The 17753-nt window shown below is 34.0% G+C and overlaps 2 protein-coding genes across 2 annotated transcripts; one reads left to right on the forward strand and one right to left on the reverse strand.

The window, feature by feature from the left end:
• The first annotated feature begins 393 nt into the window (after window positions 1–393).
• LOC134754139 (transmembrane protein 135-like) lies at window positions 394–8868 on the forward strand. Its single transcript, XM_063690224.1, has 9 exons — window positions 394–573; window positions 1871–2004; window positions 2202–2328; window positions 2782–2933; window positions 4306–4396; window positions 4712–4864; window positions 5688–5828; window positions 6511–6677; window positions 8709–8868. The coding sequence occupies exons 1-9, from the start codon at window positions 415–417 to the stop codon at window positions 8764–8766; spliced, it is 1182 nt and encodes a 393-aa protein (XP_063546294.1). The 5' UTR covers window positions 394–414; the 3' UTR covers window positions 8767–8868.
• A 2068-nt stretch (window positions 8869–10936) lies between these two features.
• On the reverse strand, window positions 10937–17442 carry LOC134748874 (BPTI/Kunitz domain-containing protein-like). Its single transcript, XM_063683708.1, has 4 exons — window positions 17230–17442; window positions 16529–16717; window positions 11770–11924; window positions 10937–11071 (listed from the first exon to the last, which is right to left on the reverse strand). The coding sequence occupies exons 1-4, from the start codon at window positions 17348–17350 to the stop codon at window positions 10937–10939; spliced, it is 600 nt and encodes a 199-aa protein (XP_063539778.1). The 5' UTR covers window positions 17351–17442.
• Between the last annotated feature and the right edge of the window lie 311 nt (window positions 17443–17753).

Genomic DNA, 17753 nt, shown 5'->3' on the forward strand with positions numbered 1-17753 from the left:
CTCTTCTAACGCAGTTTAAAACCTGTATTTATTGGATTATTCATTGTGTAACTGTATAATTGTCTGAATAACAATATGTAATATTGTTTTCGGTATTAAAATACCGAAAACAATATTATTTTAAGTCAACAATTGTTAGATGTTTTATACTCACAGTCAGATAGTCAGTCAGGACGTATACGTTTATGTTTTCTAAAGTAATCAGGATGTATTTTTACAACATAGGTATAAACAATCTTAAAACTACAAGCAAAACTATAATAATTATGCTATAGATGTACATCAATTAAAAAGAGTACCTAATAATACATATTAGAATACTACTTAACAAATATTTTTAATAAATCTTTAAAATTGTTTAATTTATTTTTTTCAGATATTTATGTCTGAAAATAAAGAACACAAAAGAACAAAATGGTGGAAATAAGCAAACCGTTATTCGCGCAGGCGTGCCAGAATTTGGACTGCCATGTTCTACTTCATCCCTGGCATGAGAGTTGTATAAAATCTATGCCTCATACATACATCCATTCATTCATAGGAAGCGCCAAATTTTACTCAATAATTTATGTAGTAAGTATTATTAGATTATATGTGACGTTTTCACCCAAAAGGTACCACATTGTCGCTTGTTTATAAGGTTGATTTCTAATTGGAGCTATATGGAAATAGCGCCTTACTGACAAGCGACAATAAGTACCCTTTTGGTTGAAAATAGCACATATATCAACCGCAGCTATGCCCCTACGTTTGATTTATTTTCGAATTTTTAATTATTATAAGAGTTAGGATCATTTAAAAGTTTGTATGGAATCTGTTTTTCGCTCCTAATTTTTACAATAATCAAAGAAATTCAAACGTAGGGATATAGCTATGGTTAATAAACATCAAATTATGTAAAAATATTTTCCAAAATGTCAATATCCAGAGAGGAAAATGGGGACTACGTTGTATGGAGAAACGGCCGGCCGTACCCTTTCCGCTTGGGCGTCCGCCATAGCTGGCGCCGGTGCACGGAGCGGGGGCGCACGCGTCCGCGCCAGTTAGGATATGCGCGCACGAGCAACTTTTGTCTCCGCGACTACTTTGTCTTTCACATCAAGTCTATGGGTTAGTATGGAAGTGCGCACACGTAGCGACGCGACTCCCGGGAGATTTTTTAGTCCGCGGGTTCGGAGACAAGCCCGCGACGCAACTGTCTCCTTCCCTATTGGTTTCAATGCATGTGCGCGCACGGGCGACAAAAGAGTTGCAGGTCGGCCAGAAGGCCTACCGCGAACCACGTTCGACGTTCTGCCTCTCTGTCGCACTTGTAAATTCGTATGTAAGTGTGACAGGGAGGCAACACGTCGAACGTGGTTCGCGGTAGGCTATCAGAAAGTATCCCGCTTGTCGCGTAGCTACATGCGCGCACTTTCATACTTACCCATAGGCTTGATGTGAGAGACAAAATAGTTGCGGACACAAAAGTCGCTCTCATTACGCGCATCTCGCGCTGTCTCTTTACGACAAATAAATCGCCTTGCGACTAAGTTGCTCGTGATGCGCGCATAGCCTTACCGTTGATGATACTATTTTTTGTTATCCCGCTTACCCGCTCCGTATGCAACTGCAACCGCGCAATCTAGCGGATGCCCTTATACATATAATGAGTTGGCCAGCAAATGGGTAATTAAGTAATTACCCATAACATGAAGTGCAATGTCGTGCCACGATATGACCTAAGACCCTTCTGGCCTCTGCTATACACATGATTATCCATTAAACGTTTAATACCCGACAATCTTCTTTCTTATGACTGAGTCTCAATTAGTCTTTTAGGACCTAACTATATTGTTTATATTTAATCGCATTAACTTAAATATTTCAGGCGCAAATTCTAATGAAAGGTAAAAAACTGAAGAAAAAAGAGGAATGGCTCAAAATGGGGGAGTATTACGCCAGATCCGCGGTCCTTGGGGGTGCTATCTGCGCTACCTGTTGCACTTTTGGTTGCATTTTGAGGTAAATGATTTGTCTGTTTAGACTTTTCAATAGTAATAACATAATATACTCATGTAATACTCATGTAGGTATATTTTCGTCTACCTAGTTTTCTTCGATCTACTTAAACATTTTTGACGCTATTTACATTTTTTATGGTGATCAAGAGTATCAAGAGTTCAAGACACAATAGTATCTAAATTGCATTTTTTTTTTAGGAAAATGTTGGGCAATAAGTTCTACTACTATTCGCTATTCCTTATACCTAGTACAATAAATGGTATATTTATATACGTGGAACCACCAAGCAGAAGAGGTCTGATAATCAATTTATTTACCAGCTTGGTAAGTTTTTAATATGGAATTATATTTATTACAATGTGCTATGCTGTTTCTTACAAGAATCGTAATTACTTATGGCTTTAATTTGTTAAAATTAAATGTATTACTTAATACATTTAACTACATTTTACTTACACGTACCCATAACAAAACATAAAGTGATTTGGATGCAAATGCAAGATGGATATCGATAGGTACCCTATTTCACACCCGTGCTAAATAATGACGCAGAAAATTTGGTTGTAATAAAGACCTTTTGTTTGTGCACTAACTATGGTATATACTAATTGCAACAAAATGTTCGCGGTAATTCGTATGATTGTGAACTAGGATATTGAATAAATGTTAAAATGTAGGTATGGGTTGGGAACCATGCGCGAGTCCTATTACGAGTAAATACAACTACAAATTGTCAGTGCAAAAACAGAATTCGTAGCCTATTGTTTAAATTTTCAGATGTTAGAATACTGGATTACTACTATGGAGAGAGCTGGTTACTTATCTATGACTAAAACGAAACAAACAATCATGTTTATGCTTGGCAGCGCGGTCCTTTTCTATCTAATGCGCTTAGAGGGTGATAAAAAGGAACGGACGCCACTATTTTGGTTAGCAGATGTTTTACTTCTAAAAATTTTAACCTCCTTAGGATACCTCCATGAGGTGTGGTTCTTTAACAATAGCAATGGGGATAGCCGCTGAAAGCTCATTGTAGATGGCGCTCTTCTAGATTCTATACGACGAGTGAGAGAGACAGAAGATGGGTCGTCGTTAACTATATATGGAAACCATACACAAGGTTTGTTTTCAGCAAAAACATTCCCGCTATTAAACGATTGATTCCCATTTAGGAACATTTGAAATGATACAACGAAAATAAATACATACTGGTTACTTACTTCGAAATTTAGCCACGGCCTATTTTATGATTTTTTTCGAGTGTCTGCTGAAGATAAGCCAGCGTTAGTGTTATCTTCTATCATTCATAGGAGTATTATGGGAATAACAGTCCTGCCTAATCTTGTTAGCACTTGCATTACTCATACAGGATGCGAGTTTTTAAATGATTGTGTTGTTTGTAAAGTTAAAGTTTAAACACAGCGTGGCACGATGTGGCATGATCAAGTTTCAGTAGGATTTTTTTTAACTTTTGAATGCTATAGATAACTAAAGCTTGTCCCAGAAAAAAATGTCGTTTGTGTTCGCACCGGTTGCACATCAGACTTCTGACAAAAGGCTTAAGGAGACTGTTATATGTAAAAAAATATCTGTTTCCTTATTTTTTATAAAAATAAGTCTTTCGTTTACATTTTCGAAGATATCGCCATCACAGAAAAGACTACATGAAAAAATGTTGTACAAACACAAAATGGAGGCATTTCCACGAAAAACTAGTAGTGAAGTTAATCCATGTAGTCAGTGAGACATGTTCAAAGGGTGTTAAAACAATTCTAAGAAACTGATGGTAGACGATAGCGAACTGGAAATGGCCATAAGCCCGGGTTTTCTAATAAATAATACAGAGAAGAACATCATAGCTGCGTTGCAAAAACCGCATATTACCCTGTCTGTACTATAATAATATGTATTTAGCCAAAAGTGCAAAACGTACAAATGAACAGTGCAGTCTTTAAAAAAATAACTCTATAAAGACCTACAAATAAACTAAAGTACCTAACAAAAATGCAAAATAGTAAACTCGTATGAATCAGAAACTCTTTAAAACATAAAACTAACGACATATCAGTTGAAAGGTTCAAGTCGAAATGGAAAAAAGCTTAAAAATTAATGATAGGGTCCAATTAATGATGTACAAAACCTGATGGGCAGTCATTATTTTATTTCTGGATTTATATTCAAAAACTCAAAAGATGCGTACATACATATTGTTTATTAAATTTGTAACTAGAATTTACCATAAAACAGTTGGTTTTTAAACTCTTGTGTAAGATTTTGATTACAGATCTCTTGGTTTTCCAGGTTATTTACGCCCGAAAAAGTCAAACAGAAGACAAATGATGTTGAAAACCCCTGCCCACACAACGGGCCGTGTTTGCGATATATCTTAAAGGTAGGAATATAGGCTTTACGAATATACGAAAACAAAATAAGAGAGCTACGGTTTTAGTAGTCTATACATATAATGAAAGAATTTCATTTATATTTAATAATGTGTAATATCGCTTGCAGCCGTATCTGCTTAGTGTAAAAATGTTTTATACATATTTATGAGTAATGTACTGAGACTGAGATGTATAATCCACTGCAACATAAATAATACTTCCTTCTATATATTATGAGAACAAGTTGGTGACGGTGTACACATATTTATGCTCATGGTGGTATAGTAAATATATATTTAATAGCGAGATTTTATTGTTTTCAGGGTGCTGCCACGTACTTTGGTGTAGGATCAGCGTTTACCCTAGCGAGGGTCATCCTGCCTAAGATCGGATCCCCCGCCAGAGCCTTCGCTTCAGTTCAGCGCAAGCATTTCAAAATGGGCCTATTTTTCGGTTCATATATCGGTATTTACAGAGTACGATTTGTTACTATGTATTGTATTTAAGTTGAAGTTAAATATTTAAAAGACCGGCTTTAGGAGTAGGTACTATGCTTTGAACATCTTATAACGTCGTCAAGAGAAACTGTGAAACCCACGATGGTTAGAATATTTATATTTACCTTAATAAATGATATGTTTAATTATAATATTTAATGGGACCTTTGTGAAAAAAGCTTAACTAGGTATAAGACTGATAGCTCTAGCGGACTATTCGACCTTAGTCGTGTCGTGATAAGGTTTTGCTGGAGGATAGGTTTTTGAAACTAAATGAAGTACAAAATGAGTCCAAAACAGCTTAGTGGATAACAGCATCGAATACTTATTGATTGTATTTAGCTAACATTCTAAGACAATCAACACAAGCTTTATTTAGCATCATGACGCAATTCGCACGAGGTACAGCTTCATAAGCCAAATGTCAAAAATAATTATTCAAAATTCAAAGACAGATCTTTGTATGCATATTTATGTTAAAATGTAAATTATTATTACTTGTTTTGTTTCCGTTACGCCTTAAGTACATATGTTTCTGAAATGAGGTTTTGTGCAATAATTCATTACTTTCATTAGGAAAACTATTATCTGCTGACGTAACTTAAGGACATATCTCAAAATCATACCCAATTTGCTTTGTTTATGTAAAAAAGGAACGTGTCTTTATTAAAAATTATAAAGAAAATTGCGACAATTTATTTAACATTTTATTTATTTGTAATATATGTAAACGCGGACAAACCTGTACTCGTACATTTAACACTATATCCTACAATTATGAATTATCAATATTTTATTACAGGCTGTTATATGCTACCTGTGCCGTAAAGAGGGCGCTGACTCGGCGTTGTATGCGCTGCCGGCAGGATACCTTGCTGGATTATCGTTCCTATTCAGTCCAACCTTGGGGTTTGCGACTGCATCAATCACAGCGGCATTGAAAGTGAGTAAAAATAACATGGTTAACCTACCGCAAATGCCAAATAAATATATGGAAAAAAATTAAGAAACTAAACAGATGCAAAAGTCTGCTTCTATTTTCAAAGCTTACGCGTGTACCTATTCCATTAAAGACGTATTTGCCTAAGGTATGTTTTAATTTTTTTTACAATGTTCGGTTCCTTTCTTGTTATAACTATAACATATCAAGTTGAAAAAAATGCGCCCGTAAAACAATAATATTGACAAAATAATTTAGTTTCACTACACATACATTTCGTATTATCCAATCCATCCTTCTATAATGTACTTAATTAAAAACCTAAAAATCTTGAGCTAGAAAATTACAAGATACCAATTAAAATTTAACTAAATGACGTTATTGCAGTATCAGTTAGGTTTATAGTGTTTATGCCTCTCTCAACTAGGCATTTAATTGCTATGACAAAACGACGCACTTATTTATTATGTTTAAGTGTTTTATGTTTTTATATACATAGTGATATACATATTTTAATATGTAAAATTTCAATAAATATTACAAATGATTCTAAAACTCCCTAAAATTATTAAATATTTCATTAGTTAACATAAAAAATAAACACGAAAAGCAATTTCTATGTGTAATTTATACTTTGCACTAAAAACTCTAAAATGTATAAATCTAATCAGTGCTGGTTCCACAGCTGTACTCGACAATTCTCTACGAGAAGAAAATACTACCGACCAACGTCCCCCTAGCAGAGCTGATGTACTGCCTCTGTCAGGGAACCCTGTTCCACGCCCGGTTCATGCATCCGGAGACTGTCCCTAGCTACATGTTCAAGCTCACGGATGGTGTTAGCCATGGAAGGTACTTATGTTTGACAATAAATTAAAAACGAAATAAGAGTGCATACAGTCAGCGTCAAAAGTAGCGGATTAAACTATGCGTCAGAAGTATCTACCATTCTCAAACAGCTTATCAAAGAGAGATATATCCCTCTATGGAGGTCAATTAGACTGTAACATATACTTTTGAGTGCAAACTGTAGAGATTTATCTCTGTTTGAATTTATTATCCAGGGTATAACACTTTAAACTCGCGTTTTGTACACATAATTAATGTAATTAACGAGTGTAACGCGATAAAATTTCATTATTTTACCTTTTTTCCGACGACGTTTCAGCTAGGTTATACTAGCTGTGGTCACGGACCTAACGTCCGGACGGAGCTGTAGCTGTGGTAGCTGTGGTTGTCTACCCCAAACATTTATTTAAACTAATGTCTGATAGTTTAGTGTTGTTTACCAATCTCCAATTAACATTTTGCTGGAACGTCAGTCTTCCGTGACCACGCTAGTGCAACCTAGCTGAAACGTCGGAAAAAGGTAAAATAATGAAATTTAATCGCGTTAGACCCGTTAATGACATTAATTATCCAGGGTAGCAGACAATTTTGGCGGGTTGTGTCATCCGCTATTATCAATACTGACTGTACTCTTTGCTAGTAGCACTTAGCAAAATTTTTGGTTGAAATTTGAAATAATAAGGCGTGAGAAGTGTTACTCTTTATTGACACACTTCATTATTTCAAAAGGAGGAGATTCTTAGGTTCTTAATTTGGTGGTATGTTTTATTTTTAACTGACTTCAAAAAAGGAGGTTATCAATTAGACCGTTTTGTTTATGTATGTTACCTGATGTGCCATTTGATGAAGTGGAACTGCTGACGATGACCAGAACGAAACTCTTTAACAACACATATTTCACTTTTGGCGATTTGTCCTCTTCGTTATGTTTGTTAAGCAAGTACGTTCTAAAGGAACATTTTATATTAAGATCTAGTTCTGATCATGGGTTCTATGAGGTCCAACTCCTCAAATCTTGATAGCTACAGATCCAGACCTTGAACATTGATACGTACCCGAAGCGCAAAAATGTTTAGTGACATGACAGTTTGACCAGACAGCAACGAGTCTTACAGAATGATGCATCACTAATGAGAAAAACAAAACTAAAAATGAAAATAATATTTACCTTTTTTAAAAAGTAAAACCGACTTCAAAAAGGATACATAAAATATCATCCCGTTTTATATGCGCTAGAAACTGAAACATTTTAAGTCGGTGCCAATCCAAATTTTAAAAGCGTCAACACCCCGTCTAATCGTATGCCAACCCTGGTATAGTTTGATAAGAAATAAATAAACAAAGGCTTTCACTAAAAGTTTGTCAACATTAGAACAGAAATAAAATAAAAGAATATAAAATAAATAAATAAATAAATAAAACAATGTCGCAAAAAAAGAGAAGTCAATGTACACATACAGCTAGGGCCAACCTAGGTATTGTCGAATGTCAAGAACAAGAAAAAACCGGCCAAGTGCGAGTCGGACTCACACACGAAGGGTTCCGTACCATTAACTATAAAAACAGTCACCCATCCAAGTACTGACCCCGCCCGACATTGCTTAACTTCGGTCAAAAATCATGTTTGTTGTATGGGAGCCCCACTTAAATCTCTATTTTATTCTGTTTTTAGTATTTGTTGTTATAGCGGCAACCGAAATACATCATCTGTGAAAATTTCAGCTGTCTAGCTATCACAGATCACGAGCAGCCTGGTGACAGACAGACGGACGGACAGACGGACAGACGGACGGACAGACGGACAGCGGAGTCTTAGTAATAGGGTCCCGTTTTTACCCTTTGGGTACGGAACCCTAAAAACAACAAACAAAAATATTTATAAAAAATACTAAGTTATAAAAATAACTTTATCAGATAATTTAAGACAAGAATAAAATAAAAATATATTAAATGTCAACGATCTTAATAGCTAAATAAAAACATTAATGGCAATGTCAATTCACAACAGTTATTCTTAAGTTCTTTTTGTTTCAGAACTGCATTACTATCGGACAATCTTCAAGCAGTAGCAAAAATGGCATTATCGTTATAATCACGGCAACTAAAAAATGTGGTGGTCAAATCTAAATAATTATAATCAAGAATGATTTGGTGATGGTTAAGTGGACATTGGTGGACATGGCGATTATTTAAATTATGTATCATAGTGCAATTAATTAATATAAGCGATATTTAAGTTAATTTGTTCATATTTGCAAGCAAATCCATTTTCAATATTAATGACGTCACTTTTCAAAATGTGGCCATATAAAAAAAATTCAAAGATTCCAAGATGCCATTAAAAAGTTACCTAAATCCGTTTTAACACTACCGGTTTGTAAATAGTTTTTTTTTTCTTCTTCATCATTTCATTGTGTGATTTTAAATGACTGACAGCGTGTATCTAAATCAACTTCATTTGAGTGGAAAATTTATCAAGTTAAAATAATGATCATAACTATCATAAGTGACAAAGAGACTAATCATGTATTTCGGAAGCTTTTGGCCAAAAGAGGAGGTAATTTGATCAGAAAAATTTACAAACGTAATTGATTTACTCCTGTAATTTTGCGAATATTTTATTATTTTATGTGTACTTTGAAAAAATATTGTGTGCAACGGTACATAAGTAGGTCTTAAATTCTCGGGCCTGTTTTAGCAAAACTCGACTGCATCTCGTTTTGTTACTTCACTTCACCCTGAATTTTACGATCGAATTTTTTTATTTATTTAACTGTTGCTATAGGATAGTTATTTGTTATACAAGGCTGCAAAGATGTATTTTATCCGCGAGTGTTGACAACACACGAGAAGTAAAATACATTTGCACCCGTGTGTAACACAAAAATTTTCACCTCACTATAGCGAGAAAAGTGCAACATCTACAGGCGTCAGATCATCTTCATCACTGGAATCCCTTATTTTTATACGACATAACAGAAAACTCTGGAAGTTGTGTATGCTTACGTGAGAAAATGACAATTTGACATTTCTGACGATGCGTTTTGAAATTGCATCGACTCAACCTGTACGATCAGAATTACATTCAACATCATTATAAGAAAAAAACAAATGTTTCTTATGGAATTTTAAGGTTTATGACTTAAAATCATTAAATAAATCTAAATTTGGTATTTTTTTATTAAATTCTCAAACCATTTATTTATGATAACTAATATCGAACGAACCATTATTATGAGCGTTTTACGTTTTCTTATCTGTCGAAAGCTACTTGCTAAACACGCTCCACCCAAGGTCAAATTACTTTCCCCACTAGTGGATAAAATGCGTTTTTACCCGCTTGTTTTAAAGGATAAAAGACGGCTTTTCAAGCTAGTGTGGGGAAGACAGTGTGCGGTATCATCATATGATACCATGATGATACCGCAGCAATATGTAAACCAAACACCTTCGATGTGTTATGCAAACCAAAGACTTTTTATTATATAGCAAGATCGTGTACTTGAGCGAAAAAACGGGACGCGTGAGACGACTTAAACGGAGTTTGTCTCTTTCTTTCACATGAAAAATTACAAAGTTATATATATAACTATACTAAACTATATATATACTGGCCATGTTGTTAGAAAAGAATACACTCTGTTCGACTATGCTCTCGCAGGGACCGTTTGTTGTATATTGCTTTGCTGAACCTTAATAGTAGCTAAATTCAAATATGTTTATTCAAAAATCTTCAAGACACGGTCTTGCTATATATTAAAACAAAACAAACATACAAAAGACAATTTGTGTAGGTATGGTAGGATTGGTAAGTAGTACAAACTATAAGATGACTGAAATAAATTAAGTTGTACTTGGAGTTTTTTTAAATAAAACATAATGTTGTTTTTGTTATTCATTCTTTTAATTTTAAATAGATGCAATATTCTCTTTCACCATTTGCATAAAAAAATCTTTTTAAATATCAAAATATAACTCGTATGTACGTATTAAGTACACACAAGAGCAAATCAGATGAATGATTTTGTGTGGAAATTTTATTAAAAGTGGCATGTGTTATTGCTCTTTAGTGTATTATGGCGACATTGAGGATTTTTTTAATCGTTAGGCAATAAATGATGAATGTATATATAAACCTATCGGCATTCTGAGGGATTATCTATTTAATTAAGAATACCTACATACTATTTATAAAATTTTCGTGATGCTAGTAAAAAGCGAACATTAAGTGTAAGTACTTAATATTCGCTATTAGCTAGGGTTTAAGAGCCCTGTTGTTTTTGGCTCCGTGGAGTCGTTTGATCGGGCGAGTTTATAATCAATACCTTCTTCAATTTGCCATCACCTCCTTCTCCCTGTGCTGGTGGACCGATACCAAACCGGCAGATTGATTCGCACTGTAAGAAAATATTCTTGTGTATTTTTATCACCTGTAACTTGAAATGGTTTGTCAGCGACCTAGGGTTTCAATTGGTTGATTGTATGTTCAAAATCAAATCAAGTTTACATATACATACCTATTATAAATGGGAAAGTTGTATTGGATGTTTATTACTGAATCATGTAATAAATGTGGAAACTTAACTGCGGAAATACTGTTCCAAAGCCTATCTACCTACGTATCTAAGAGTCGAGTGCCAAATGCCACTGTGTTATTGATAATATTACCAGCAAAGAAAATTAAGAAGACATAAAGTGCTTACTCCATACATCGGTTTTGTTATCAAAAAGACTATTATTTTCGTAGTCTACATCAGATCTGGCGTCAAGTAGAGGAACTCTCAGTACTGCTACTCGACAATAGATGTAGCGGCAAGCGGAAAGTCTAATGCTCAACGATTTTCAGCTAATATTATAACCGGATTAACCGGAACTCTATTTTCAACTCCTTCTGCTTATAATATTAGTTATAAATTGTTGAGCAATACACTTTTCGTCAATCGCGACACATGGGACATCTATTGTCGAGTAGCAGTACTGATAGTTCTGCTACTTGACGCTAGATGTAGACTATGAAAATAATAGTCTTTTTCGTAACAAAACCGATGTATGGAGTGAGCACTCTGTCTTTTTAATTCTCTTTGATATTACTCACTCCGACTTGACTGTAGAAGTTGTTTTTGTTTCCGCCACAGCCAGAGTAAATAGTTTCTCTACAGACGTGCCACTTTTCATCATAATACCATCTCTTATCTGCACCAAAACAGAAGCCGTAGTCAAAGCTCAAGCTACAGTATGTTGGGCGGCCCGCTAGAACAACCAAACAATGCTTTATAAGTAATAGGGTATTTGACAAATTTTTATTAAATGATATCAGTCGATCAGGTTTGTTTTGAGGATCAAAAGGATCAAATATCTGCATAAGACCCATTGCCTTAAAGCAATACAAAAGTCACAAATGATCGTCAATGTCTGGCACCCGCACTTTACTGAAGAGACGCTTCTAACAAAACGGCAATACATTGTAATAGTAACGTCACCATGTAACGTCGCTAAGTATTGCTTATAAGCGGTTTCGATGTATGTAAAACAAGGAAATTGCGAGTGAAATATGGCGTTTATGTATTTATTACAATTTTTTTTTTTTTTTTTCAATATAATGTAAGGACCATTTAGGTACAGGTAACTTAGTAATTACCTTTTATAAATAAATAATAAAACTAAAACTAACTACAATTATAATAACTAAAGCTAAAAATTAAAAATACCTATCAAAATTTTGTGCCCTTGGTAGGGTGCCCATCACGCAGGCAGCGTTATTTTATGGTAGGTACCATAATTTTTTCCTATTTTGAATTTGAAATTTTTTTCAACAGGTTCTGTATTTTTTTATTATTTTCCATACATTTCTTAAGTTTCCAATTTATTGTGATAAATTGCTCATTTTCTATCTATTTAACTAGATTTAGTTTTAAAATTCAACGTTTGTCAACCACCCTCAAAATGTATGTTTTTAGGTCGGCAACTCGCATCGCTACCTCAATAATATATTGCATTTCTCTTTCAAGTTGCCAAACAGCGTTGCGCAAGTTACGGAGTCTTCTGCTTAACGCTTGCAGTCACTTACTGCCAGCGTTAAGCAGAAGACTTTAGACGTTAGTCGGTAAGAATATACATTTTAACCACACCAGTAGGCCGAGCACATGATTGGCGCGACAGTATCTCGCCGCGAGATAGACTACCCGTTGTAAGGATGGGACCCAAGACAGAAGTAAAACACAAGACTGTCGAGTAGAAACTGTAGATATAATGCCTTAATTTAAAAATACAATCCTTTATATACTAAATTATCTAGGTTAACTATGAATCACACTGCTTGGGAGGTCTACACGTGAAAGGTGTCAAATGGTTGTTTACCTAAATTCTATTCCTTATATAGAGGAGTCATCTTACATGACTTTCCGTATATGGATTACATTCCTAACCTAATATGGGGGAGAGTCTTCTTACATGACTCTCCGTATATGGTACCGCTAAGCTATATGATCCTTATGATCTAATTACATGTTATTCGAATCCTATAAATACCTAATATTCTATGCCTACACTTCATCTCCCTCCTTTTGGAAAAGGAAAAATATATTATTGAATATATTTTTTCTTTTTTTCACATTTTTTATATTATTGTTTTTATATATATATTTTTTTACATTCTCTTTTCTTTTTCTTTTTTTTTTTGACATTTTTTTTATAATTATGCTAACATAAAATTTTACTTACATGTTAAAATAAAACCATTAATAATACAAAAATCTCTTATCTTAATAAAATTAAACTTATTTGATAACAAAGTAATTCTTAATTTAATCTCCTTTTCTATTAATTCTCTTATTTCTCATTGTCATTGTCATTGATTAATACGCGTATTAATTATTTGTCACAATCCTAGGTACCTTAAATTACACAGGTTTTTTTTCATATTGTCAGTATGCATAACTTTTCATAGTATCGTCTTTCCTATTTACTTGCAAGAAAATAATGTTTCACAATTTATTTATGTATCTCTTTCTCTTTTACGACGTCTTCGCATGCTTATTATGTTTATTATTTGTATTCATACAATTTCTTTTATAAAACATGCATAATTATCTATTCTGTAGCGCTACAATATCTCTTCAATATATCATATATTCATTAATTCACTCATTTATTATTTTATTCATTATTCTTTCTGGATACAAGGTATATTTTTATTATTATTTCTTTCTTTATTGCGCATATATTATTTATACCATTAATTATTACTTAACAGGCAGTTCTTTTAACACTTCCTTTCTTTAACAAACATACCACGTGTCCAAGGACCTTCACGAAAGGTAGCTCGACCGAATCATGATCAGGTAACAAGGATTTCGTGCCTGCCCTTGTATCCCGGTGTACCTTGCTACATTATTTTAATTCGCACAACAGGTCCCTTCGGGCCACTGAAGCTAACGAATATCATTACTACCGCTCTCATATAATCTCTTTTAAAATAATTAATTTTCCTCATAACCTAAAAACAATTATTATCTGCTTCATATTGCTCATAAACCATCAAAACTATAACATATAAGGATTTAATTCGCTCTTAGGTGATCAGGCTAATTACATCATAAAACTTATCTGCTTAGCTTTGCCATCTTTAACACAACTTTATAAACCTCACAATTTTAACCTTCTATCTTCGCGAATTTTCTAACCACTCCTAAACCAGTCCTTTACATTATAATAACTTCATTTTCTAAAATAATCATTTAACATCACTTTACAAAATGTTACCTACGAACATTTAATTTTCCATATCCCATAGTAAAATAACATCAAGTTTTATTTCATAGACATATCATAATATTTAACCGTTTTTCGTTTAATCTTTGTTACATATATGTATTCCACGTTTAATTTTTCTATAAATATCACTTATTTTCTTCCTCGTTATTTGTTTATTATGCATCAAGTCCATGTTAACAAAGTAAAATCCGGTAAAAAAATTTTTTTTTAAATATAAAGTGCAAGTTCCACACACACATGTACACTTAAAAAATAATTAAAATCTCGAACACAATTATTGAGTGTACCTTAATATAATAAGAGTCCATTTCTTCTTGTCCATTTGGGTCCACTTAGAGTCATCCAGCCGCGCCCACAGCTTTCGTTACTGGTTAGCAATAACCGTCATCACATACACATGCAGTCTTGGTTCGCGGATTTGCACAGTACTTTATCCGAATAGTTAAATCACGTTTTCACATTGACGCTGATAGATTTCTCACAAAAATAGTTTTATTTACGTTATATTAGCAAACCGGCGCTGGTATATCACTTGCCTTCTTGTCCATATTATGTCTTGCTTTATTTAATTTTACGTATGTTTATCACTAGAGTCCACTTTCCCACACATTATTTTAGTTTATTTAAATTATTGTTTGTTTTTCACTTTCAGTTTTTGCTTTTTGATATTTTAGTTTTTCACTGTTTTTTTTTTCTTGCGAATGTCCACATATTAAGAGTTTTAAATTATTTACTTGAATTATTTACTCGAAATTTTGCCATTGAAGCGCGCCCTGCCAGTGCAGAACCACCTACTGCACCGGCAGGCGCCATATGGCGTAGACTTTACGCCACTGGCAGGATCGCCATGTAAAGATGGGACCCAAGACAGAAGTAAAACACAAGACTGTCGAGTAGAAACTGTAGATATAATGCCTTAATTTAAAAATACAATCCTTTATATACTAAATTATCTAGGTTAACTATGAATCACACTGCTTGGGAGGTCTACACGTGAAAGGTGTCAAATGGTTGTTTACCTAAATTCTATTCCTTATATAGAGGAGTCATCTTACATGACTTTCCGTATATGGATTACATTCCTAACCTAATATGGGGGAGAGTCTTCTTACATGACTCTCCGTATATGGTACCGCTAAGCTATATGATCCTTATGATCTAATTACATGTTATTCGAATCCTATAAATACCTAATATTCTATGCCTACACTTCACCGTCTTTTATTAACTGTATGAATTAAAGAGGGAAGGGTAGTCTATGTCGCGGCGAGATACTTTCGCGCCAATCATGTGCTAGCCCGGCAGACCGTTTAGCATGAGTTGCGTTCTCACGCGCGACTCCATACATCTTGCGCGACTTCATATTATAAGTATGGACTCGCACGCGAGAACTCAACTCATGCTAGACGGTCAGCTCGTAAAGGCTCTCTTTATACTTCAAAAACTGATGACAAAGTTGCATTTTGTCCATAAGAGTGTCAAAGTAATCTGATGCAAATTTTTAGTTTGTTCCTCATGTTGGCATGGCTGGCAGTCAATTCTTGACTTTGATTTTGGATAATAAATATATAATTTAATTGGGGTCCCCTTGTTTGACATAATTATTGAAAGTTATAATGTAGGTAATGATTGTCATATTATTATCATTAGTCATAATTCTGAAACCGTTAACTTTTCAGTATCTTACTCAGGTTATCCTATAGATAGGTTAGGTTAGGTTTGTTTTATGGCAATCCTGAAAAGCTACACGTTTCTGAGAAAAACCAAATTATGACTAACGAAAATGTGGACAAACAATTATGACTTAACCCAATTTAATTACGTTAATTAGAAGTTTGTTTGTATTGTTCTAGCTAGTATTTTGCTCGCGTCAGTGTAGTGATTTTTTTTGTATTTCACTTGGTAGCAAAGTGTGTTTATCCCTCGTGTCTTGAAACCCTCACAACACTTAAAATTTCACTTTTCAAACCACGCGCTACACTTTTGGTTCAATATTGGAATCTTTTGCTTACGCTGGTAAGTATATATTAATGATGAAATAAACAACAAGTTTTCCCGTTCCAAAAAATAACTATACTTACGCTGTTGCCCAGGCTGACTTGTGCAGGTTGTCAAGCATTCGCTGAGGGTATCAAATCGGTTGCCATTGCCCTGGCAGCCCCCCCAGCGGAAAGTACTGCAGTTCATAGTCTCCGGTTGGAAGTAGTACATCGGAATTTCGGCGCGACATGGCCCTTCGTCCGGTATCAGGAGACATATTTTGTTGATAACTAAAACATTTAGTATTTATAATTTTAAAGGGAAAAAAACACATCACGTTACATTTAGGTGGCGGATGGGCAAATTAAGATGTTATTTATATTAGATAAAATTAATAATTTATTAAAGTATTGCAATAAATAAGCTATACTATTATAAAATTAAAACTAACCTATTAAACCTAAACTGCTTAGTATATAAAAACTTAATAATAACGAACCAGTCCCGTCAAAAATTACCTTTTAAGTCCAGAACTGTTCCCTACCTGGCCCAAATGTTCCAAATATGATAGATGTTATTTTACATTAAAAGTGGCAGAATGCCTTTCAGACGTAGGCATGACGTAGGTAATAGAAACAGAACAAAAACGCAGAACATAAATAACGCCGTCAAAACAAATCAAAGAAATCATGGGCATTAGGCCCTCGAGAAATTTAATAATGGTTTTTAACTTCATAACATGGGCATAATTAATGCCCACTTAAGTAGGTACCTATGTACTTATTGACTTAGCTACACTGACCTTTTGGTACATGGACGGTTACTCTACTTAATATTTGCGATCGCAACGTATTATACGATATTTTTCCATTTGTAATGGAAAAACTAATTAATAATGCCAATAACAACCATTTAAACATCATATTTCACCACAATGTCGATATTGTGGGAAACACGGTACCTTATACTTTTTTAATCTGTAAATCTTTGCGAGGTAGAAAATAACATTTGTTTTATTGCATAGTATTGATGTGAATGTTATTGCAAACAATATGTTTTACTTTCAGTTAATTTTATTGTAGTACTTATAAAAATATTATTTTTTGTATTTTGATACAAGCAATTGTTAAATTTCATCTTGGTTGATGCAATTTAACAATTTTTTAACGTGTTACCTTTTATTTAAACGATACTAAAATATTTTTTCTCGTTTTTAAAGACCAGCACTATATTTAACTAGAATGGCATTTGCTGGTTTTGTATTTAATTAGGTAAACGAATTAGGGTCGACCGTCTAAAATAATAAGTACTCTGCCAGCAAATGAT

This window comes from Cydia strobilella, chromosome 2 (genome assembly GCF_947568885.1).
Source record: "Cydia strobilella chromosome 2, ilCydStro3.1, whole genome shotgun sequence".
Lineage (NCBI taxonomy): Eukaryota > Metazoa > Arthropoda > Insecta > Lepidoptera > Tortricidae > Cydia > Cydia strobilella.

Bases quoted from the DNA above. Each gene is read 5' to 3' on its own strand.
- LOC134754139 (XM_063690224.1), top strand. From the start codon at position 415: ATGGTGGAAATAAGCAAACCGTTATTCGCGCAGGCGTGCCAGAATTTG. The intron at 2,934-4,305 runs GTTAGCAGATGT...TTGGTTTTCCAG, and splicing joins GAACGGACGCCACTATTTTG to GTTATTTACGCCCGAAAAAG. The intron at 4,865-5,687 runs GTACGATTTGTT...ATTTTATTACAG, and splicing joins CATATATCGGTATTTACAGA to GCTGTTATATGCTACCTGTG.
- LOC134748874 (XM_063683708.1), bottom strand. From the start codon at position 17,350: ATGATGTTTAAATGGTTGTTATTGGCATTATTAATTAGTTTTTCCATT. The intron at 16,718-17,229 runs GTCAGTGTAGCT...TAAATGTTTTAG, and splicing joins AACCGTCCATGTACCAAAAG to TTATCAACAAAATATGTCTC. The intron at 11,072-11,769 runs GTGAGTAATATC...ATTTTCTTACAG, and splicing joins ACTTCTACAGTCAAGTCGGA to TGCGAATCAATCTGCCGGTT.